The sequence below is a fragment of the Meriones unguiculatus genome, chromosome 4, assembly GCF_030254825.1.
Source record: "Meriones unguiculatus strain TT.TT164.6M chromosome 4, Bangor_MerUng_6.1, whole genome shotgun sequence".
In the NCBI taxonomy this organism is placed as follows: domain Eukaryota; kingdom Metazoa; phylum Chordata; class Mammalia; order Rodentia; family Muridae; genus Meriones; species Meriones unguiculatus.
The window spans coordinates 112,262,073-112,285,921 of NC_083352.1; the positions used below are offsets into that span (position 1 = coordinate 112,262,073).

General features: G+C 52.3%; 1 protein-coding gene across 1 annotated transcript in view; it reads left to right on the forward strand.

Annotated features, from left to right (window-relative positions):
• Ptgis (prostaglandin I2 synthase) overlaps window positions 1–23,849 on the forward strand; it is a 34,538-nt gene that overhangs the window by 1,435 nt on the left and 9,254 nt on the right. The window contains exons 2-6 of the mRNA XM_021637803.2: window positions 11,272–11,395; window positions 13,094–13,272; window positions 14,390–14,533; window positions 16,735–16,886; window positions 21,867–22,048. Of these exons, the coding sequence (XP_021493478.1) occupies window positions 11,272–11,395; window positions 13,094–13,272; window positions 14,390–14,533; window positions 16,735–16,886; window positions 21,867–22,048 (781 nt within the window). The remainder of the gene's footprint in view (window positions 1–11,271; window positions 11,396–13,093; window positions 13,273–14,389; window positions 14,534–16,734; window positions 16,887–21,866; window positions 22,049–23,849) is intronic.

The window sequence follows — 23,849 nt, forward strand, 5'->3', positions numbered from 1 at the left end:
TAACCTTTCTGTTCATGGTTTTGCCCATGGGCTTTGGTGGTTGTTGTGAGAGCTCTCTTTTTCTTTTTTCTTTTCTTTTCTTTTCTTTTCTTTTCTTTTCTTTCTTTCTTTCTCTTTTTAAACAAATCACATGTATTTATTTTAGTGTGTGCGATGTGTGTGCACCACGGCACACATGCGGAGGTCAGAGGAGAACTTGCAGGCATCAGTTCTCTCACCACTTGGATCCTGAGGCTCCAACTCAGGTCATTAGACCTGGTGGCAAGCACCTTTCCCCACCGGGTCATCTTGCTGGCCCTACTTTGGCAGCTTTCTGTGTCTTGCATATGGTGCTTTGCTTTGCCTGCCGGGGTCTGGGGCCTGCGCTATGTCCTGGGGCAGATGCGACAGCTAGGAAGCAGATGGACTCTGGGAGACAGGACATCTGGGCTCTGGCCACGCTCCCAGCAGGGAAGGTCCCAGCCTCTGCTGCAAGTCCGTGTCCTCTGTCCTAGTTCGAAACCCTTAAAGTGATGACGATGACGATGATGACAATGGTGGCATGCAGTCTCTGGGGTGGATGAATGCTCCCAGCAGAGCGGTTTGGGCAGATTCTTGTTGGCTGACAATTTAGGAGCTTCTTTATCTTGGGATGAAACTGGCTTTTATACCTCTGGGTGTTAGAGAAGAAGATCTTTGTGTTACACAAAGAAACACGAGGACAAAGCAGGAAAAAAAAAAAAAAACAACAACAAAAACCTAGTAAGGTCATTTCTTTTCCAAAAAGGCTACACCATGACCCAAGCGAGGCTAGCCACAGCTTGACTAGGACCTGACCATCTCTCTTTTGGTTCCAACCTTCTGTACCCTTTCAAGACACAGCCCTACCCCACGGTAAATGCATGTGAGCCTCCCAGCTCCGGCCACCTCAATCATTTCCCAAGGATGTTTGGCGAATGCTGGAAGCACATGGCTGGGAAAACTCTTAAGTTCCTTCTACAAGCCAGTGAAAAACATCATATAAAACAGAATGTCAAACATTCAAAAAAAAAAAAAAAAAAAGCCAACACGGTGGACTGGTATTTCTTCTTTACTTTAATATAAAAGGGCGTTGACCTTTTCACTGGCAGTGGAGTTGGTGTTGGCATCTCCCCTGGAGCCTCTATGACCTCATTAGGCGAAGAACCAAAACCAGAAAACGGTTGGGATGGGGGACTGAATGTCCATGGTGTAGGACGTTCTAGGAGTGCAGTTTGGAGGACTCAGTGGTACCAGGAAGCTTCAGGGGTGCTGCCATCTTGGTTCGTGCCGTGTGGTTGGTTCACAGCCCTCACCATCTTGATCCTGTCACTAGTCAAGATGGCAACCAAGCCACCCTGTTGCCTCCATCCTGATGAGGTCACCAGACAAGATGGCAACAAGCCTCATGGCTCCGTTTTGTTTGCTGTGAGCTCAGTTCTCTGGCGAAATGGACCCACCCCCGTCAGGACACACGTTCTTGTGGGATCCGTGGGCTGCGTTGCCAGGCTCAGTGTGTACTCTCGTCCCTTTTCCTTTCCAAAGGAGCGTCTGAGTCAGATTAATCCTAGGGTAGAACAGAAGTTGTTCCCGGTAGGTGTGTAGGCCTCTAGACTAGCAAACTGAAGAAACAGAGGAAGGAATTCCATGGTCCCAACCAAAAGGTAGGGAGTCCCTTGGTGTTACCACAGATTTGAGAGTCAAACAATGGCATTTTTGGGGATGTTGTTTTGAAGTCCCCTGGGCTCCTAGATACAGGCTGTTGCTGGACAGGAAGTGGAACGAACTGGGAGGTGTGCCCAGTGCCCGTAGAAGGAGCTGTTTCTCTAGAAGTCCATGGAGAAACTGGGAAGGAAAAAGTGACGTTGGTGTCATTCTGTCCCACCTGAGCATGGCATGGCTTGAGACTGTCTGGGACCCTCTTCGCACTTGCAAGATTTTTTTTCTTTTTAGAAAAAAAATGTGTATGTTTCCCTGAGTGGATGTCTGTATGCCATGTGTGTGCCTGGTGCCACCAGAAGAGGGCGTCAGATCACCTGGAACTAGAGTTACAAGTGGTTGTGAGCCATCATGTGGGCGCTGGGAATGGAACCTGGGTCCTTTGAAAGAGCAACAAGTGCTCTTAGCCACTGAGCTGTCTCTCTAGCCGGCACTGGCAGGAATTTAAGCCCCCGAGAAACCAATTTGTTAAAATAGTTAATCCTGATTGAAAACGTTAGTAGCCTTGTGTGGTGCTTTCACTCAGTCAGAAAAAAATCTGCCTGGGGCCGTGTAATCCAAGTTGGTGTGAGGCCTCACCACGCTCGGTGGGCTGGTAGGCGCCTCTCCTCCTCCCTTCCCCCCTTCCCCCAAACCTGATCCAAAGTCTCCCAGGTTCTCTGAGGGAACTGATTGGGAAAGGAAAGAGGGAGGCTCCCACACCCAGAGAGAGGCGGTCTCTCAAATTCTTCAGTCTCTCCTTTGGCAGGGCGAGGAGGGGGGCAGTGAGTCTGAGGAGATCTATTTCCTTTCTTTTTCTTTTTTTCTTTTCCCACTATTTCACATTCCAATCGTGGAAGCTCCCTCCCTCCCCCATCTCTTAGTGGGTGGGGGTCTTGTACCTCTAAATGCAGAGTCCGCTCCATGTAATATTCCCCTGGGCCCCTCACTGAATTGCTGAGAAACTTTCCATTCTGGGATTGCCCCTGATCTGAAAGAGTGTCATTTGCCCAAGACCCCGTGGGCCCTGGCAATGTCTCCCCCAAGGGAAAGGATCCAAACACTCTCCCAAATGGATTTGAAATCCGGGATGAACCTCGAAATTGTTGGAAGAGAATAATCTTGACTTCCTACAAAGAAACACACACACACGTGAAAGTAACTTAGGAAGGGAATTTATATGTGTAAAAGTGTGCTCTGTGACCCAGACCCGGCTAGCAAGCACACCAGGGGAGGAAGCCACTTACTGTTTATCTAATGCAAGATGTGACTAGTTTTTCTCCAAAGGTTAGGGTCCGACCTCTCAGCCTTTTACAGTTGTGTAGTTTTAAAAGAATCAGCGCAAAGGAAATGAAGGAAAGGAGGGATGGGGTCAGCTTCAGGTCATCAAGTTCTGGAAATGACGCTGTCTTTACAAGGTGGGGAGATGAAAAGATTTTCATAGCCGGATGTGGTGGTGCACACCTTTAATCCCAGTACTCGGGGAGGCAGAGGCAGGTGTATCTCTGAGTTTGAGAGGCCAGCCTGGTCTACAAAGCGAGGTCAGGACAGCCAAGGCTACACAGAGAAACCCTGTCTCAAAAAACAAAAACAAACAAAAATTTATAAAAGTTTTACAGGGTGGAAGACTTACGAAATATTGGCCCCTTGGAAAGCTAGCCACCTTTCCCCCTCTTCCTGAGACAGGGTTTCTCTGTGTAGCCCTTGCTGTCCTGTAGACCAGGGTGGCCTCGAACTCACAGAGATCTGCCAGTCTCTGCCTCCCAAGTGCTGGGATTAAAGGCCTGCACCGCCGCCACCACGCTGCTTCTGTCGTTGAGAAAGTATTGCGGAGACATGGGCATGGGAGATCCTGCCACTTAGGGGAGGGGAAATGGGGGCAGTGAGGGTGTGACAGTAGGGCCCTCCTTGCCTGTCTAAGGGCACTCTGGTGACTCCTGATTTTTTTTTTTTTCCTGAATGTATGTCTGTAAACGACACGCACGCCGTGCCTAGAAGACATTGGATCCCCTGGAAGTGGAGTTACAGATGGCCGAGAGCCATTCAATGTGGGTGTCGGGAATGAAACCGGGTCCAGTGCTCTTGCTATCCGCTGAGCTCTCTCTCCGGCCTTCGTCACCCTCTTTTGTAGAGGAAGATAGACGCTGAGAGAGACCACATAACTCGCTCAGGTTTTAGCCCTGGTTAAACCTCTGGGCTACAAGCATTTTCCGTGCAGTGGAATGATGAGTCCTTTTCTTTTCCTCGTGCGGCTTCGCTGATCTGACCGCTCAGAAATCCCAGACGATAAGACCCACAGCTCTGAACCAAACAGTTCCAAGGAAGGCAAAGATAGGCCAGCGCTGGAAGACGCTCGCGTAGGCGGGACCCAGCGTTCGGGTGGAAACGCACAAGGCTGTATTTCCTCCACCCTGCCCCATTCCTTTCTCCTGACCAAACCTGGGGTGACGATTTCACCAGCCCCCATCACACAGCTCTCGCTTGAAGGAGCACATCCATCTCTACCCCTCAATTTCCCGGACTCCTGCTCATCCCAGAAAAAAGATAGACTAGCTACACCAGTGGGTGGGCGACTGTGTCTGCCCTCCAGCATTTAAAAAAGAAAGTGTTTTTAGGTAAGAACTCTGTTTCTAGAGAAAGAGGCCTGCTACTCAGTGTTAAGGAAACAGGTCACAATTACGATTTAATGGGTGTTCGTTCTTTGCTTGTCACTAACACTCCCTCAGTCCAGGATCCCTCTCAATAAGGAAGACAGACAACGCAAGCCACCTCTTTCCCGAGACTCTTACGTTCTCACATGTTCTGTGATTCCTTTTCTACTATAAATAAGCAAACACTGGTTGAAGGGCTCTCGCCGAGTTAAGCATGGTAGATTCTGTACAAACAGGATTCAAGTATGCCTATGATGAACGAGCTAAGAGATCCCCCGTTCGCCCTGTTTTTTGTTTGAAATATTACAGACATCATGAGGTTTTGCTCCTAAATGTTCCAGAACAGAAAGGGAGAGTCTCAGCTCCACACTCCTGTAGAAAGGCCGCTCTTACTGACCGGCACGCTCCCGTCCAGACTCAGACTCCTGTGATCCTGACAAGAATTTTAAAGCCCTTAGCATCTGTGACGGTTTTCTCCGGGGAGAGGCGGAGCTGAGGATCTGATTCAGTGGGGCCCGCTGAACCTTGTCACTTGCCAAGTGGTTATCAGCAACATCCTTTTTTTTGCTTTCCGGGCCTCTGTTTCCCCGTTGGTACTCTGAGGTAGCTTGTCGAGGTGCCAGTCTGATCTCCAGCCACTTTCCTAGCTGAGTGTAAGTGTCTTCTTCGGGACAGACTGGCTGTTGTGGGGAGCACTGAGAGAGGCTTCATGGGTGGGGTCCTTGGCTGAGGGGGTGGGGGGATCCACATTGAGGAAGGTGTGGCCTGGGCTGGGCAGATGCAAGATTTCTAGGCAGAAACGGATGTCTGTCGTTTTCACAAGCATAAAACAGATGTCACTGAATGGGCCAGCTCTCTCCTGTACCAAGGGAGGAGATGGGGGTACGGAGGGGTAGGGGTGAGAGTGTGAGTGAGATAGGGGTGGGTGGAGGGCTTCACGTACGCAAGCCCAGTTTCTCGTGGAAACGGGAGCACGTCATACTTTCATGGACCCCGTGGCCTAGCCCTCTCCAAAGCTGGCCACGGCCTCTTCCTCCTACTCTTGTGACTCCAGCACGCAGCTGGTCTGTCCATTACAGGTTCCTCTGCTGTGCTGGCTCATGCCAGTAAGAAACTGGACTCCCCTGTCTACTTCAAAAGCAAAACCCGAACTAAGAGCCCTCAGTGAGAAGGCCGTGCGTGGCTCCAGCTGCTTTCCCCGAGGATTTGTTTACATTTGTTTATTTATGTTTGTGTGTGCATGTGTGTGGTCACGTGTGCTGCGGCACACGGGTGGGGGTCAAGGACAGCTTGGCCGGGTTGGTTCTCACCTTCCACTTGTGGGGTTCCTTCCGGGCACTGAATTCAGGTTGCCAGGCTTGGCGGCAAGCGTCTCCGCCCACTGACCAGCCCGCTGGCCCCTTGGGTGGGTGGTGCGAGTAGATACAGGGATTTTGCTCCTTTACCGTATTTTCTGAGACAGTCTCTCTCTGAGCCTGGAGCTCAAAAAGCAGATATGTCAGGCTTTTTTTTGTGCATGTTGATGCTCCAAAAACCCTCTTATTTTTTTTATTTTTATTTTCTGAGACAGAGTCTCAAGTATCTCAGGCTAGCCTTGGGTATGACCTTGAACTCAGAATCCTCTTGTCCCCACTTCCTGTGTGCTGGGGTCCTGGGGGTTTTTAACCACACTCAGTTTGTCCCTTCTGAGGATGAGCCCAGGGCTACGAGCATGCTCGGCAAGCATTCCTTCTACCTACCAGGCCACGGCCCACTCAGCTGCCACCTGCCCTTTCTAATAGGCGATGAAGGGGGAAAAGCAACACAGAATGGCTTAAGGATGGCCTGTGTAAGCGGCAGCCCCGGAGGCCTGTGGAAGCGCTCTGGAGGAAGGCTGGGCTGAGCAGGTTAAAGAGAATTTCAGCTCCCTAACCAGCAGAGGAGAGCTGAGCCCTTTCCCAGCATGTTCTCCCAGGATTCTTGCTCTGCCTCTGATTGAAGTTTTCACAGAAAGGTTGGGCGGCCTACCAGCATTGCACAGCCGACTGAACCAGCCTCTGAGCTGGGCATTCCAGAACCCGGGCTGCCAGAGCCTTCACCTGCCTGGCCCTCCTGGCCCTCTCAGCAGCTCTGGGAAGCAGGCCTCCTCACGGAGTCTGACTCTGTGCACACTTTAGTCTTGTGATGTATATTCTTTAAGCTCCTACTACGTTCCAGGCGCAGTTTCCAGAGTCTGAGTGAACACGGGGTCCTCTGTTCTGGAATATATTCACCCGATGAGAACACCATTGTCAAGCCAGGGTTACCTTAGAGGGCCACCCCAGACTCCCTCCCCTGCTTCACAAAGACGGTGGCACGGCTGGCCCTGGAGCTCTGTGAGTTAGGACTCATCAGAGTCTAGAGGCCCCTGCCCGGTGAGAATCAGCTATCTAGGAGAGAGTCCAAAGGGACATCTTGCTCCTTGGAGCCTAGGATGGAAGGGACAAGCCTCAGCGCTTTCCTCCCCCAGCTCCACTCGGGCCTGGCAGAGCCTCAGAAGAGTGAGAGTGTCAATTAGCCTTGGGAGACCGCAGGCCCTGAAATAGAGCCTCCTTACCGCTCTCCCCACCTCCCACTGTCCGAGGCTGAGTCATCCTGGAATGTGGCCTGGGCCTGGATTGGCTTGGGGTCCAGTGCAGGGTTGCAGCCAGCTGCCTGAGGGGCCCAGGCGCCCAGGCTCCAGCTTCCTGCCTTTGTCTGTGCTTTCTTGGGCTTCTCTGTGGGAAGAAGGGCATGGCCAGAAATAACACCTGATTCATTGCACCATCACTGAGGTAGGGTAAAGCCTGGAGAAGGAAGTACCTCTGGCCCCAAAGATGGCCAAAGGATAATCACAGGTCCTGCTCATGGCAGGCTGCTGACATCAGTCTGTGACAAATGCTCACTAGGGTCAGACGGGCTCTGGGTCAAAAGCCAGCACTCCTGAAGGGAACCTCCAGGCAACGGCCTCAGTCTCTCCATGCCTCAGTTTTCTGGGACTGGTGGGAAATGCTGCTCCTTGAAAGGAACACAATTCTGGCCTTTGGACAGCAGCTGCTATGACCCAGCACGGTGACACCGACTGATGGTATGGGTGGTAATTCAAGTGGAGCCATGGCTCAGTAAATGACACTGGGGGACTTCTGGGTCCTTCTCCCAGTTGCTCCTGGCTGCCGGGGGTCAGTTGCTCTCCTTGGCACCGCATTCACCCTCATTAGACTGACAGTGTTCCTAATGTAACTCTTCCCATTTATAGACAAGGAAACTGAAGCTGAGAACAGCTAAGTCACAAGCTGACGTCCGTGTTTGGGTGGTAACCACTGGCCTCCCTGCCTCCCTTGCACACCCCGCTGCTCTGGGTCTGGATCCCAGACATGGGCCTGGGCTGGTAGGGGCAGGTGCACGCTGGCTACTGGGCTGTTTCTTTGCATTCCAGAAGAGCCTTCCAGCCCAGGGCTTCAAAGGGATTAGGAAGGAAGAAGGTCCCTGGCAGTTCCTGGAAGTCACTGCCACCGGGGACACGCTGGCTTTGTCTCCTTTGAGCCCAGAGAAGCTGAGCTTGCGAGTGATCCAGAGCAGTCTGGTGTGTGTGTGTGTGGGGGGGGGTGTTAGGAAGCTGGAGGGTAAGACACTTCATGTGCCCCCCCCCAACATCATCTTTAGGCCTGCTTCAGTCTCCCCCAGCCTTGGCCATCCTGTCCCACACACCCTGGCACACTCTCTAGAGAGGCTAGAGTCAGCCAGATGGAGGAGTGGAGGGAGGAGGTCAGGGGAAAGCGCGTGCTGCATTGAATTGCTGGATGTGAACCAAAGTCCCTCACTCTGGAACTGGGGGAGCTGATGCCAGGCCTCCCCTCTTGGACAGTCACTGGGCTCTCCTGACCCCTCTGTCTTTCCTCTTGCCTCTCTCTACTGATGTCCTAATATAAAAACCGGTCACATCACTGCAAGACTCGTGCCTTAACCTCTCCGTGGGATGGATCCTCGTTGTGTTTGACATGGAAGGCAGACTGTCCTTGACCTTCAGGCCGTCATGGTCTTCAAGGTCATCTCTAACGTCGTCATTACGCGTCATCTCTCCATTCTCCTCTTGGGCCACACGAGTTGCTGCAAGCCTGAAGACCCCGTTCAGCACACTGCCACCGGCCTTTTGCGCTTGCCATCCCTCTGCCTGTAGGTTCTTCTTCCAAAGTCTTCTCACGCTTCAAGCCTCTCCTGGGGACATCCCCCTTCATCATCCTGGTCCACACAGTCTCCCACTCTCCTAGCCACTGTTCCGTACTTTTTCTTTAATGAGATGTAATCCACCTACCATAAAATTCACTGTTCAAAACTGGGCAACTCAAGGGTTTTTGTGTAGTCACGAGGTTCAACAGACAGCACCCCTAATTCCAGAACATTTTCTCCTGAACAGAAACCCTGTCTCTGTCGGCAGCCATTTTCTATCCGTGCTCCCCAGGCAACCACTAATGTATTCCTGGCCGGGTGGGTCTCCTGAGTGTGGCTTCTCCTTAGCACCGGGACTTTAAGAGTCATCACTGCTTTATTCATCCTTCAAGGCTGAATAATGTTCCGCAGCACGGACATACCACATTTAGCTTATCTCGCCATCAGTCAGTGGGTGCAGGGTCGTTTCTGCTCCAAGACTGTTGTGAACAGCGCTGCTGTGTGCAATGGTCTACTTGCTTATGCATGCACATGTTTCTGCTTCTTGGTGCTAAATTGCTTCATCGTGTGGTCCGTTTACCCGTTCTGGAACTGCTGGGCTGGCTTCTGAAGCAGCTGCATCTGTGTACGTCCGTGTGTTTCCGGTTTCTACACGAGGCAGCTGCGTCCGTGTATCTGTGTGTTCCAGTTTCTTCACATCCTTGCAAACTCTTCTTTTCCTTTTAACTTAAAAAAAAAAAAATGTAGCCATTAGAGTGGGTACAAATTAGTACCTTGTAATTGTGTTTCCGTGGTAACCGGGGAAATGCCCTCCGGTCATTTTGGCATCTTCTTTGGGGAACATCCCATTCAAATCTTTGTGCATTTAATAGTTTGTTGTCTGTTAGTTTCTTTTGAAACAGTCTTCATTAAACTCAAGTCTCACACTCATGGTCTTCCTGGCTCAGCATCTGAGTGCTGCAATTCCAGGCCTGGCCAGAGTGTCTGGCTCATTTTTAAATATTTATCTCCAACCATCCATCCATCCATCCATCCATCCATCCATCCATCCGTTATCTATAGACATATATTCAGGGTTGGGGATTGATTGAATCTGTAGCTTCATGAATGATAGGCAGGCACTGGACTACTGAGCCACACGCCCAGCCCTTGTTCATTTGAGACTGTTTTATTCTGTAGTCTAGCCTCAGACTCATGCTTCTTTCTTCTCAGCCTCTCAGGGCTGACCTCACCAATGTGCAGGGCCATGGCCAGCTCATGCATTTTTAAGCTGGATGTTTGTTCTCCGTGGCTGAATTGTGTCTCTTTTGTTCACTTCCAGATAGGTTTGGAGGCCCTCTGTCCAGTTCTCTGCTCTGTCTTCAGTACCCAGGGCAGAGTCTGTCTCCTTGTTAATATTTGGTGAGTGAGTGAATGAACCATAATGAGAGGAGACATAGGACAATGATTCATTCATTCACTCACGGACTTTCATTCACTCACTGAATCACTGTCAGTTATTCATCCATGCACTGGCCACTCATTTATTCATTCAGCCACTCATCTGTTTACTCACTCATTCACTCACTCATTAATTGTTTTGGCTTTTTGAAACAAGGCTACTCTGTGTAGCCTTGGCTGTCCTGGATTCGCTTTGTAGACCAGGCTGGCCTTGAACTCACAGGGATCCACCTGCCTCTGCCTCCAGAGTGCTGGAATCACAGGTGTGCACCAGCACGCCTGGCAGGAAGCTTCTTTTAAAGACTGTTCCCTGGGGCTGGAGAGATGTTCCATTGCTGTTCTTATAGGGGACCTGGTTTGGTTCCCAGCACCCGTATTGAGCTGCTCACAACTGCCTGTAACTCCAGTTCCAGGGAGTCTGATACACTCTTCTGGCCTCTCCAGGCCTTGCACATGTACACACACACACACACACACACACACACACACACACATACACACACACACGCTACATGTCAAGGAAAGATCAGCGTGCTCACCATGGGTTGTAGTGGGACCCTGCCTTTCTCAGGGACCTGCAAGTACCTTACAGTGTTCCTTCCCCAGGGAACTCTGACCCTGGACAGGACAGATGTAACCTTTGTGGGTTGTCGAGGCAACCTCCATTCTTGGCCTTCCCCCAAGGGCATGGCCTGGCTCTTACAATGGAGGGCGCTCAGATTTGGAGCCATTGAGGACAGTGAGAGAGTGATGAAGCCTGTCCCTGACACTGCTCTCTTCCTGTGGGCAGAAGAGGGAATGTGAGATGACCTGAGCCTAGACTGGCTCAGAGAACTCTGGACCTTCTGCTGGGTTTTGGAAGCTTCCTCCCACAGGGAGTCACCTACGCAGTAGACCCTGCCTGGCCCTCAGCCTCCACCCTCACCCTTGTGTCCGTTCTCTACCCAGAGGCTCATGGATCTTCCCCACACCAGTCATCCTCAGCACAGACCCTCCCAGGACCTCCATCTCACTCAGAGACAAAGCCACAGTCCTCCTACCCACATGACCATAGGGGCTCAGCCACAACCTCTCTGGCTCTGGGCTACACTCCCTTGTAATTACTCTGTTGGCCAACCCATACCCACTTCTATCGTGTCCTTTGAGCCCATAGCACCACCTCCAGGGCCTTTGCTCTTGCTGTTCTCTCTTGCTGGCAAGCCTTTCTCTCAGAAGCCATCAGGCCCTTCCACCTCTGTCAGCATCCCCTGACCTCCCCGTGGTGGTCTCTGCTCTCTGTCCCCTCCCTCCCTTTAATCACGTGGTGCTGTGGCTTCTGCAGGCGGCCCGGTGAGCCTCCCTTGGATGTGGGTAGCATCCCCTGGCTGGGCCATGCCTTGGAGTTTGGGAGAGATGCTGCCAGCTTCCTTACCCGGATGAAGGAGAAGCACGGTGACATATTTACTGTGAGTATCTCTAGGAGGGGAAGGGGTGAGTGGCCGGCTCATCACGGGGCCCACCGACTCCTTTGACAGCTACCCACACACCGACCTGTCCATCTATCACCTACCCAGGGGAGGCTGACTGTCCATCTGTCTGTCCAACTGTGCATACACCATGTATCAGTTATCAGAAGAGCTCTGTGCTCTAAGGGTGTCTAGAACAGCCCTGGCAGGCAGGCACACTCAGGGATGGGCGCCAGGCATGGTGCTTCTCAATGCAGTCAGAGTGGCAATTAAGATTAAACATTGCACGTTGACCCATTCATTTATCCGCCTATCTTTCTGTACACTCATCTAATATGTCTGTCTACATCTATCTATCTATCTATCTATCTATCTATCTATCTATCTAGTCTCTTAATAAATTAATTTTTATTTATATATACAATTGTGTGTTTGGTGTGTGTGTGTGTGTGTGTGTGTATGTGTATGACATCTGTACAGGTGCTGAAGTTACAGATGGTTGTGAGCTACCACGTGGGTGCTGGGAGCCAAACTCAGTTCTTCTAGAGGAGTAGCCAGTGCTCTTAACCACTCCCTAGCCTCTATCTACCAATCAGAATCCACGCAGCATTCTTCCACTCGTTGACCTAATACCCATTCAGCTTCCGTCCCTAGATTCCATTTCCACTGACTTCCCTCCGTTCATCTTCCTACCCTTATCTCCATCTACCATAGTCCACCCAAAGCTCATCATCTGTCCATTCAGCACCTGACTCTGGTCTACTCTCTGCACATCTACTGCTGTATTCATACACCCCCCTCCACACTCCCTCCCCACCCATCCACCCACCCATCTAAACATCTGCCCAATCACCTACCCACTCATCCATCATCCATCTCTCTCTTCAGCACCATTCAAACACCCCTTACTCTTGAATGCTTCCAGCTCGCAGCCCTCCAGCGTTCATTCTTCGGGCCGTTATTTGATCTACTTAAGCATCTTGTCACGAATGTCCCCAACATTCTAACATGCAGCCATGCATCTAACAGATTCATTGATCTGTCCTTCTGTTCCCACCTAATGCCTCTTTTTCTCTCCTTCCTCTTGCCTTCCTGTTTTCCGTCTATACATCCATTTGCTTCAGTTGATTTCTCTGACCTCCATCTATTTATCCATCTGCCTGACTCACTTATTCACCTACAGTTAGTTTACTGGCATTTACTCAGCAATGTCCATCCACCCCTTCACCCTTTTCCTTTTTGTGGTACTGGGGATTGAACCTGGGATCTCATGCATGCTAGGCAAATGCCATACCACTTTTCACTTTCATATCCCAGCCCCCTTCTCCCTTTTCATTTGGAGACGGGGTCTTACTATTACCTAGGTTGGCCTTGAATTCCCTCTGATCCTGCCAGCCCTTGAACTTGGAATCCTTCTGCCTCCGTCTCTTGAGTAGCTGCGATGATAGGCCTGGCTACAGCCTTTGCTTTTAGAAGGCTTTGGCCGGTCTTAGCTCTGCTACTTTTCAGCATGGAGATTTTGGCTATGTTGTCCCTTCTCCCAGCCTAATTTTTGAAACGGTAGATGGGTGAGTGGCAGTCCTGGTTTATAGGACAAACACTGCTGCCCAGTGCCTGCTGGGCCAGTGCTTTCCCACAGTGCTTGCCTGAATGATGCAGAGTGCTGACATCATTCCCATCCAACCACTCCTCCCATAGGTGCTGGTGGGGGGCAGGTATGTGACTGTCCTCCTGGACCCACACTCCTATGACACAGTGGTGTGGGAGCCTCGGACACGGCTGGACTTCCACCCCTACGCCATCTTCCTCATGGAGAGGATTTTTGATCTGCAGCTTCCAAACTTCAACCCCAGCGAGGAGAAGTCCAGGATGAAACCGTGAGTGCTGAGACGGGTCTGTGGGTGGGCCCTGGTGGGGCTTCAACCCCACATCCTGTTGTGCCTGGCTGCTGTCTTCCTCAGGGTCACTACTGCTGTCATGAAACACCATGACCAAAAGCTAGTTGGAAAGGAAAGGAATTTTTTTTTTTTTGGCTTACACTTCCACATTGCTGCTCATCACGGGAGGAAGTCAGGACAGGAACTCAAGCAGGGCAGGAACCTGGAGGCAGGAGCAGATGCAGAGGCCATGGAAGGTGCTGCTTACTGGCTTGCTTCTCACGGCCTGCTCATCCTGCTTTCTCATAGAACCCAGGACCACCAGCCCAGGGATGGGGCCACCCTTAGTGGGCTGGGTCCTCCCCCACCCATCACTAATTAAGAAAATGCCCCACAGGCATTTTCTCAATTGTGACCCCCTCCTTGACCTGTGTCAAGCTGACATAAAACCAGCGAGCAGAGCCCCAAGCTACTGTCCAGGAGAGACAGTTAAAAAGCAAATGCACTAGAACAGCTGCCTGGCCTACACCTGAGGGTCCTTGTAGCCACCGGTAGGTTCCATAGGCACTGTCCCCTAGACACTCCAGTCCAGTCACCTGCTGCTATCTGTGGCTTGGATGAAGCCTCTCACCCTGGGCTCTGAGCAGCCCCCCAGGTTTTGGTCAGCATGGAGGAGGTCCAGGCTTCCCCTCACTCTTACCACATGCTTCCCTAGACTGTGTCTCTCAGGTCCACACATGAGGAGACTGGGTCAGGAGCCAGATCCCTCTTTGTCCCGTGCCCCGCCCATCTGGAGTTGTAGTATTAGCAGCCCTCTGATTTCACAGAAGAGGAGCTGGCTTCCTTCTCCAGAAGTCTGTGTGTCCCTTGTCCAAGTCTGCGCACCACGCAAGGACAGACTGTCCTGGCCAGAGCTCGTAACGTGGAGTGGGGGCCAACTAGGGTTTTAGCCCCAGCTGTACCTGTCCCTAGCTGTGCTGCCTTGTCCCGGTGCCGCCCTCCTCGTTTCTCCACTGTAAGACAGCGCCTCCGTGGTAACTTATTCCTCTGACATTCGTGCAGCCTTTTTTTCCCTGAGTACATTAAGTGGCTAATAACCTTCTGTCGATGGCCTCAGGACGCTCATGCACAGAGACCTGCAGGCGCTCACAGAAGCCATGTACACCAACCTCCGCACTGTCCTGCTGGGTGGCGCCTCGGAAGCAGGCAGTGGTTGGCAAGAGACAGGCCTTCTAGAGTTCTCCTACAACTCCGTACTCAGGTGAACCTTGTCATGGCCAAGGGAACTGGGAGGACCCTGTGGGTGGGTGGGTGGGGGTGGAGACCCCTGAGGAAGATGCTCAAGGCAGAATGTGGAAACCAGGTGGATCAGGTGGGAGCCCAAATTCACCGCACACAGCTTGAGTGGTAAAGCAGTTGCTGGCTGCAAACTGGCCCCAAGCGTTCTCTAGAGCTGCGGGGGGCGGGGGGTAGGGGGATGACTTGGGCATCGAAGAGCATCTGTGCTGCCGCTAGACTCCAGCTCTCACAGGCTAGCAGAGAAGATGGCTGGGAGACCGACTAGGGAGCCTGACCTGAGGTCAGACCTCATAGCTGCAGTAGAAGCATCTTCTCAGCCGAGTGCCGCCGAGCGCTGGGTTCTCAGCAGTCTGTCGGGACAGAGCAGGGACACGGCAGACGAGTCCCTTGTGCCTGAGAAGGCAGAGACCCAGAGATGGCAAATCTGGGGGAGGGGCTTTCAGCCTCAGCGCTGGGATCTCACTGCTGGGCTGTGGGCTGCCTTCGGTGCTAAGACCCTGGTGAGGAGACAGCCAGTGCTATGTCCCGGGGTGGGAAGGAGCGGCATGAGGGGGCCAGGGTGGCCAGAGCAGAGGGGTGAGTGGAAGAGGGGAGGAGGGGTGGAGATGTCTGCAGAAGCCGGCCTCACGGGCTGCTGCGGGAAGGCTTTGGAATGTGTGCTCAGCTGGATGGTGGTCCTTTAGGGACTTAGAAATCTAATGTCCGTTCCTGCGTAGAGGACATCTATAGGGGAGAACCAGGCAGGGAGACCCACTAGGACTCGTGTGTAGTCAGCCTAGGTTGGTCGCAGTGATAATCCGGACCTGGGAGAGGGAAAGAATACACTGTTGGCGGGACCCACTGAAGGCTTTTGACAGCAAGGGAGGGTGGGGGGGACTGTGTACCTCAACGGTTGGTAACACCCTTAAAAAAACAAGATCTTGAGGTGGAGTGGTGTCTTGGGAAGGGGCAGGTGGCCACCAGCATGAGGAGAGCCCCAGGGTCTGGGCCTGGCCTGAGCATCTGCCTCCAACAGGCTTGATGTCCTGGGTCTTTGCAGTTACCTGAGTGCAGGATTCAGGGAGGAGGCAGATATGAGGTGATGGTCCATCTGGCCCAATCTGTGGGGCATCACCACCTGAAGCTCCCAGCATGCCCTGTGGTGACCCTCCCTCACAGTCGCATCCACCCTGGCCTCCTTGGCTCCCTGGTAACATGCTGCACCCTGCACAGCGGGCTCCCTTTTGGTTTATGGCACAGAGCGCCACCTAGTGGCCTTCTGGCTCCACGTAAGCTCGTGCAGGAGCTGACTTAACATTCCTGGGCTATGCCTTCCCCACATCTGCCCAGAGTAGTTAGGAGAGGGAAGGAAGAGAACCTTCCAGGAGGAGGTGTGGGGAAGGCTGACCTTGGCCTCTGACCCCTAGTTGTTCATAGGGAGAAGTGGGCTTCTTCTTAGCCCAGAGGAAAGAGCGGGTGTGAGTCTCTTATCCCACAGATTTGTCTCCAGGAACACAGACGCTGGGCTGGACTGAAGAGAGAAGTGGGATGGGACGGTAGCCTGGATAGCTCCTGTCAGACAAACTCGTCATGGCCCGTCACCAGACTCTTCAGGAGTGTGTCCTATCTATCTGTCTATCCTTCCAGTCATCCTAACACCCATCCATCCACCACTCCCCCATCCACCCCCTCTCCATCCATTCATCTATCCATCCGCTACCCTACTCCCCATCCATGTACCCATCGATCCACTCATCCAGGCACATCCCTGCACCACGGCCCTCATCCAGCTATCCACCCATTCACTGTTCCTCCGTCAGCCTACCTACCCCGCCTCCACCACTGACCCAGCATTCATTGCAGGCTTAAGGCTGCCACGGTGTGGGTGAGGTGGTGAGGGGTGGGGTGGGGATGGGGGATAGGCATGTGTTTCTCAGGCTCATCCTACCTTGTTCCTGTTTCCCTTCTCCCTTCTTGAAAAACCCTCTCCCAGGAGACCCCTGACTGGGGGAGCTTAGGAAAGGCAGAGTGACGTGTTTCATTCTGTTGCCGTGATAAAGCTCTCCGACTAAAAGCAGCTTGGGGCAGAAAGGGCTTATTTCATCTTACATTTCCAGGACACGCTGAGGGGAATGGGCAGGGTAGGGACTGAGTACAGGGCCTGACCTGTTGTTGTCACCACAGAGCCGGCTACCTGACCCTGTATGGAGTGGAGGCCTTGCCACGCACCCAGGAGAGCCAAGCTCAAGACCGCGTCCACTCGGCTGATGTCTTCCATACCTTCCGCCAGCTGGACCTGCTGCTCCCCAAACTGGCTCGAGGCTCCCTGTCAGTGGGTAAGCACCATGAGGTCACAGCAGAAATGAGTGGTTGGGTCCCATGCGCAGACTGGTTGGTCTTTTTTTTTTCCTTCAAGAAACAACAAGAGCCAGGCGTGGTGGCACACGCTCTTGGGAGTCAGTGGCAGGCAGATGTCTGTGGGTTCAAGGCCAGCCTGGTCTACAAAGCAAGCTCCAGGACACTCAAGGCTACAGAGAGAAACCCTGTCCCAAACAACCAAAAATTAATTAATTAATTAATTAATTAATTGATATAAAAGGAGCAGTGAAACTCTTGCTGTGATAAAATCTCCAAGGAAAGCACTTTAAAGGTGGAAGGATGCATTTCATTGCTGTGGGCCTGTGGTGTGTCTGAACATGACAGGGCAGCAGGCCCACAGCAGAGAAGGTTGCTCGCCTCATGACTGCCAGGAAGTGGAGGAAGCTGGAGGAAGGGTCTAGGGGAGAGGTACACCCTTCAAAGGCACAGACCATGACCCGCTGCTTCCGGGGCCTTGCTCCCAATAGCCCTTTCCCGCTATAAACTCATCTGGCCATTAACCCATCCGTGAGGCTAGTATCCTTACAATCTAGCTGTCTCTCCATGGTCCAGCTGGGAACCAAGCCTTCAGTACACGAGCCTGTTAGAGACACATTTTACATCCACAGCGGTCCATTTGGATTCAGAGCTCTGGAGGAAACCAAGCCATTTGACAGGAGCCTGTCAAGGAGCAGAGCAGATCTGTGTTCTGGAATCTCTTCTCTGCTGGTGGCTTTGATCCAGCCACTTCTCTGTCCCCTGGAATGGTGACACAGCACAGCAGAAGGGAAGGGGAGCCTACAGACTCTGGGCTCCACCTCCCCGCATCTTTGTGATCTCACCGTTTGGAATTTAGGGTTGGCCGAGGTCTTAGCATCATGGCTTGCTGAGGACAACTTTATTCTGAGCATCAACCAGGCTGAGTGTGCTCACGTCTGAGATTCACCTTAGGATTTTTTTTTAAATACGTTTTCTTTCTGCTTCATTTTGTTGTAGACTGGGCTGGCCCTAAATTTGGGATCCTTCTGTCTCAGTCTCCTAAGAGCTAGGACTACAGGTGTGCACAGCAATGGAACAATTCACACCCAGAGATGAGGCATCTACCCTAGCCAGGGTTGCCACCTGTCTTCCCTTTGGTTTGCTGGTCTGTCGGGTAGAGGCTGGTGGCTTCCCCTTTTCGCTTGAGTTTCTTCACAGCATTGCCAAGCGCAGTCATCAGTCTTTAAGTTCTAGCCAGCCTGGAGGGCAGAGAAGGGCATCAGCAGGCAGCCTGCTTACCTTCCTGCCTGGGTGCTGAGGCGCCGTTTGGCTTCTCCAGCCTCTGTGCGCTCTTTCTGTGAGGTGTCCACACAGTCTAACGCGGTCCCAGGGGTATGATGTTTGCGGGGTCCCTCTTTGTAGGCAGAAAAACAGAGGCTCACAGGGCGAATCCCGTGTCACCGGGGCAGCAGGTGGGTGGCAGAGCAGGCACGCTTTGTCTGATTGCAAAGTCCCTCGTGCTAAACTTGTGTCCCATCCCGGCGCCAGTTGCCTCTCCAGAAAAAGCTGGCCTTTCTTCACTGTCCCTTCCTCCATGGGAGCCTAGTGATGCAGAGGACGCAGCCATGAGAGGCTGCATTTCCCAGAGCTAGCAGCAGGTGGCAGTGTCGGACAGTTGCCCTCGGGTTCCCAGCCCTTGTGGGTGGGGCGTGCACCGAAAGCCAACAGGCAAAACATCCTACAGAAACACTCACAGACGGTGGCCCACAAAGATACACATGGTCACTTACCTGTGACAGCCGGACTAGAAGTGACCGGCACCAGAGAAGGGGCTGATTAAACCGCACCGTCTGAGAGCAGCATAGGAGAGCAGACTCCAAATCTGTGAAACAGAAGGGCATGAAACTCACGGTGGCTGGAGACCAGGGCGCAGGACGTTGGCCGGAACCACCTTGGTCCAGATGTGGCAGTGATGTGTTCAGATTTTTGCCTTCGAGGATTGAGATGAGGCAGAAAGAAAATGAATTCTTACACACCCAGTGTGAACGCTTTGGTAATTGCCTCCTTCTCGTTCTCTTCCTCAAAAATAAATAAATAAATAAATAAAAATATATAATATTGCATATTTATAAAATATAAAATATTTTATATAATATTAATATAAAATATATAATATAAATATAGTTATATATTAGGTATATAAAGTTATATAATATAAAATTATATGTGTATATATATATATATTTTTAATATTTGGTCAGGATCTCTTGTAGCCCAGGTTGGTCTCAAACTCACTAGGTAGCCGAGAAGGACTTTGAACTTCCAATGTCCCTGCCTCCACAACTGAGTGCTAGAATCACAGGCATGCACTCACTGGCTTTCTTTCTCCTAGTGCGCCCTGTGTATATGTGAAATTTTCCATCTTTTCAAGTATATTTCAAATATAAATGTCTTCACGTTGCCAAAACATACACGTGAAAGGAAAGCTGACCATCTAAGGCCTCAGGAGTCTTGTGCAGGAACAAGATGGTTTGTTTGTTTTATTTGATTTTTTTTTTTTTTTTTTTTTTTTTTTTTTTTTATGAAAAAGGGCTTTTGCGAAGGAGTTTGGGAGATACTCTTGCTGTGCAGGCCAAGGTGTCTGGGAGCTCACTTTGTAGCCCAGGCTGGCCTCATACTAGTGATCCTCTCGCCTCTGTCTCTCGAGTGCTGGGAGGACAGGTTTGTGCCACCACACCCCACAGGAGGCCTGTATAGGAAGAGTCACAGTGTGGCCCTCAGGTAACACACCAAGCGTTCACAGCTCACCTCCACCCGGCCATCTCTGGGCTCAGAGCGACGAGGGAGAGGCTCGTGTGTACACGGCTGGAGCCTCACTCTGTGAGTAAGAGCGTGACCGAGGCCCAGAAGACAGGCCAAGCCTCACTCAGAGCCAAGCAACGCAGGCTTCTGTGGCTCCCGGATCCGGGTCGCCTTCTCCGCCTTCTCCGTTCTCACAACTGTTTGGGGCACAGGGATGGGACAGACTGCCCTGAGGTGCTTTTAGTTGTTATAGTAATCCGGAGCTGGGAAAGTGGCTCAGCAGGTAGAGCACCTGATGTCAGGGCATGAGGACCTGATTTGGATCTCCGGCACCTAAGTGGAATTTCAGTGTGGTGATGTGCGCCTGTAAGCCCAGCACTGGGGTTCACTGGCCAGCCAGTGTGGCTAAAAAGGCAGGTTATAGGTTCAGTGAGAGACCTTACCTCAAAAAAGAAGGTGGAAAGCAACAGAGCAACAGTTCCCAACCTGTGGGCTGTGGCCCCTCTGGTGGGGTTGGACCACCTAAAACCATCGGAAAACACAAATATTTACATTACGATAGTCATAACAATAACAAAATGACAGTTATGATGCAGCAACGAAATAATAATTATGGGGTCTCTCTCTCTCTCTCTCACACACACACACACACACACACACACACACACACACCATGATGACTGCACAAGAAGAGACTGCAATTGTAACCTCGGGCTTCCGGGACAGTCAGACATTTCTGTGGCTGTGTTAAGCCCTTTGCCTCTTTTCGGGCTATCTGGTCAGGGGACGTTGGGGACATCTGGGGCATTGCAGGAGTGGGGAGTGATGCTGTGACCGCCTGTGTCCCTTGGTGGCTTTTTAAAATCTCCAGATGCTGATCTCACCTGGGGCTTCTGTCACAGTCAACCTGGCTGGGGCCCGGGCTCCCAGGACACTGAGCTCTCAAGAAGCCACCACACTGGGAGACCCAGGAAAGCGGTGTGCTTCCCATGAGCCCGTAGGCCCAATCCTTTAAATCAGGAGTGCTGCATCACCCGAAATGATATCAAGAGGCTGAGCCCATTGTCTGAAAGTGTTGCCAGCCAACTTCAGAAACATTAAGGAAGCCTAGGCTTAGCCACACCCACCACCCTCCCAAGCTCCTGGGACCGGCTGCCTGATCTCAGTCTATCGGCCAAGTCACCTGATGTACAGTAAGGGTGCTTCTAGCAACCCCTGGCTCCCACTTTCCCACTTTTTTTGGAGACCATGAAACCTTGTGTTAGTGCGTACGCTGTGAGGTGGGGAGTGAAGATGAGAGTAGCTCCCAGAAAAGTGTTGCCGGGCGATGCCAGCCACTGTGGTGTCCCTGGGGATGTGACGGACGGACGGGGCCGCTCCCTGTGTAGCATTCGTGTCAGTAACCCCGTCTTTCCTCGTAGCTTTCAGACCACCATCAGCGGTGGTGCTCTGTCTGTGTCGACTCTCGGTTCCCGGCTTTGTCCTGTGGGCAAAGGACTTCTCCTACGCCTGCTCGTGCCCAGACGGGCCTCAAACTCAGAGATTCCCCTGCCTCTGCCTCCTGAGTGCTTCCGTTAGAGGTGTGCACCACCACTGCCCAGCCCAGACTCTCAGCTTCCTTAGAAAACACGAGCTTGCCTGAGTGAAGCCTCCTGCTCCACTATGCCTGAGGGTGGGTTGGAGCGGCCTGGATGTCTCCCGTCTCCTCAGGTCTACACAGCCTGCTCAGGTCTCTTTCTCTGCTAACCTTACCCCTCTGACCTAGAGGAAGTTGAGTGGAGACCCCCGATCTGTGCCCCTCACGGATGGCCATTGTGGTTCTTCCTGGTACGCTGTACCCCTTTGTCTGACGTTGATGGTCTGGCCTTGCTCTGAGCTAGGTCCTGGGGAGGGAGGCTGTTTCCTCAAGGGTGGCTCTCCTAAATGGCCCCATAAATCCCCCACATTCATCAAATCTCTACTGGGTTCTTGCTATGGAGACGTACTCTCTCAAAGGAACAGGCCCTATGCCTTTCTGCTAAGTGACATGGACCCCCAGGCGCTCTTAACAGGCCTTTACCCCAAGCTTTCCCGCCAGTAAACCCCCAGAACGCCTGTGGCTTTGTGAAAGACAGAGGCTGGGTGGCTCTGTCTCAGAGGGGACCATGACCTTCCCCTTCTGTGCTCTGTCCCTGCAGGGGATAAAGACCATGCAAGCAGTGTTAAAGACCGCCTGTGGAAGCTGCTGTCCCCAGCCAGGATGGCCACCAGAGCTGACAGGAGCAGCTGGCTGGAGAGTTACCTGAGGCACCTGGAGGAGATGGGGGTGTCGGAGGACATGCAGGCCCGGGCCCTCGTGCTGCAGCTCTGGGCCACACAGGTGGGTGTGCTTGTGTAGGCGTGCAGCTCGCTTGCAGGTGCAGGTGTGAGCAGGTGAAGACGTGAGCACACGGTCTTCCGGCCGCCCCAACCCGCGACTCTTTCTCCTGGCCAGCCTTCGTAAACAGGTGGTCCATATGATAGGCTAGCTCATGTAACATATGGAAAAATGGCAGAGTGAGAGAAAACTGCATCTCATGTAGCCCAGGCTGGCCTCAAGCTTGCCGTGTAGCCAAGGAGGACCTTGAGCATGTAATCTTCTTCCTCCCCCTCCCGAATGCTGGGATTACAGATATGGGCCAGCATGCCTGGTTTATATGGGGCTGGGATGGATGAGAGCCTTGTGCATGCTGGGAAGGCTTTGCCTGTGGACCCTGGAAACTTTATAGTTGAAAGAACTCCTGTACCATGCTGTCCTGGTTCTCCGGCCTCTCCCACTTCAGTCCCTTTCTTTTTGCCTCTCCTGCTGTGATTTTTTTGTCCTGTTTGTGGCTAAGTTGCCGATAGCCCAACTCTTCCCCTCTACTCACGTCAGAACATCTCCGAGGAGCAAGAACGTTCTGCAGGACCACAGCCTGATGCCAAACTAGGAGGCCTAGCCCAGCCCCGTGATCGTGGTCTAACCTGCGTCTCATAGTCATCCCAGCTGTGCCTGTCTTGGTAACTTCCCTGTTGCTGGGATGGAATACCCTGACCATAGCTTCTTCAGGCAGGGAGAATGTGTTTTACGTCACGGTGCCAGGGTCCAGTCCATCACCGTGGGAAAGTCACGGCGGCGGGAGCTTGAGACAGCTGTGACCGCTCAGCTCTCCTGTCCCCTTGCCCAGTGTGGAAGCAGCCTGGGAGCTGAGCCACCGAGAGAGTGGTTCCCACCTTGATTAAGGCAAGACTATCCTCACAGGCGTGCGAGAGGCTGGCCTCTCGGGCCATTCTAGATCTCAAGTGGACAGTTGAGGAGAAGCATCAGAGCCACTTCGGGACCATCTTGGCCCCGGCCTCTGCGTCAGCTTCCTGTGTGGCACCAAGCCGTTCTGCCTCTCCAGTCTCCATTCTTCTGGTGTTCTGTTCTTTTCACTGTTTCCTATGACCTTGACTTTTTTTTTTTTTTTTTTAATTTTTGTTTTTGAAGTATGCAGACCAGAGATTCTGAGAATCACTGAAAGGCTGCTCTGAGTCCGTGCAGCGGGTCCTTCTGGGGACATTTCAGACAGGCAGGGGCAGGGAGCGGAGGTCCAGGAAACACGTTCAGTGGCGGGGTGGTGGTGGTGGTGGTGTGTGGATGTGTGGTGGGAAGCAGGGTTGGCATGGGAACCGTCCTGGAAGTCACAGCTGGAGGCTCAGGGAGGCCTCTCTGGAAGGCTGAGCTGCCTCTGTGTGTCGAGGAAGCTAGCCTCAGAGATCTGGGAATTTGGAAAGATTCTAGGCAGAGAGACAGCAAGTGCGAAGGTCTTGGGGTTGGAGCCTGCCAAGGGATGGGGCTATAGCAAGGAGCTGCCCGTGGCCGAGGCCAGGTGAGTAAGCACACCAAAGGAAGAGTACATGACGGCTCGGAATCTCCCCCGGGAGAGGTGAGGCCTGGGAGGCTTCTGAGATTTTTATTATTATTATTATCATTATTAAGAAAATGGTTTAATCCAGGCAGTGGTTGCTCATACCTTTAATCCCAGCATGCAGGAGGCAGAGGCAGGCGGATCTCTGAGTTCCAGGACAGCCTGGTTGGCACAGTGAGTTCCAGGACATCCAGGGCTACACAGAGAAACCCTGTCTTGAAAAACAAAAATTTTATTTTGAAGATTTATTTA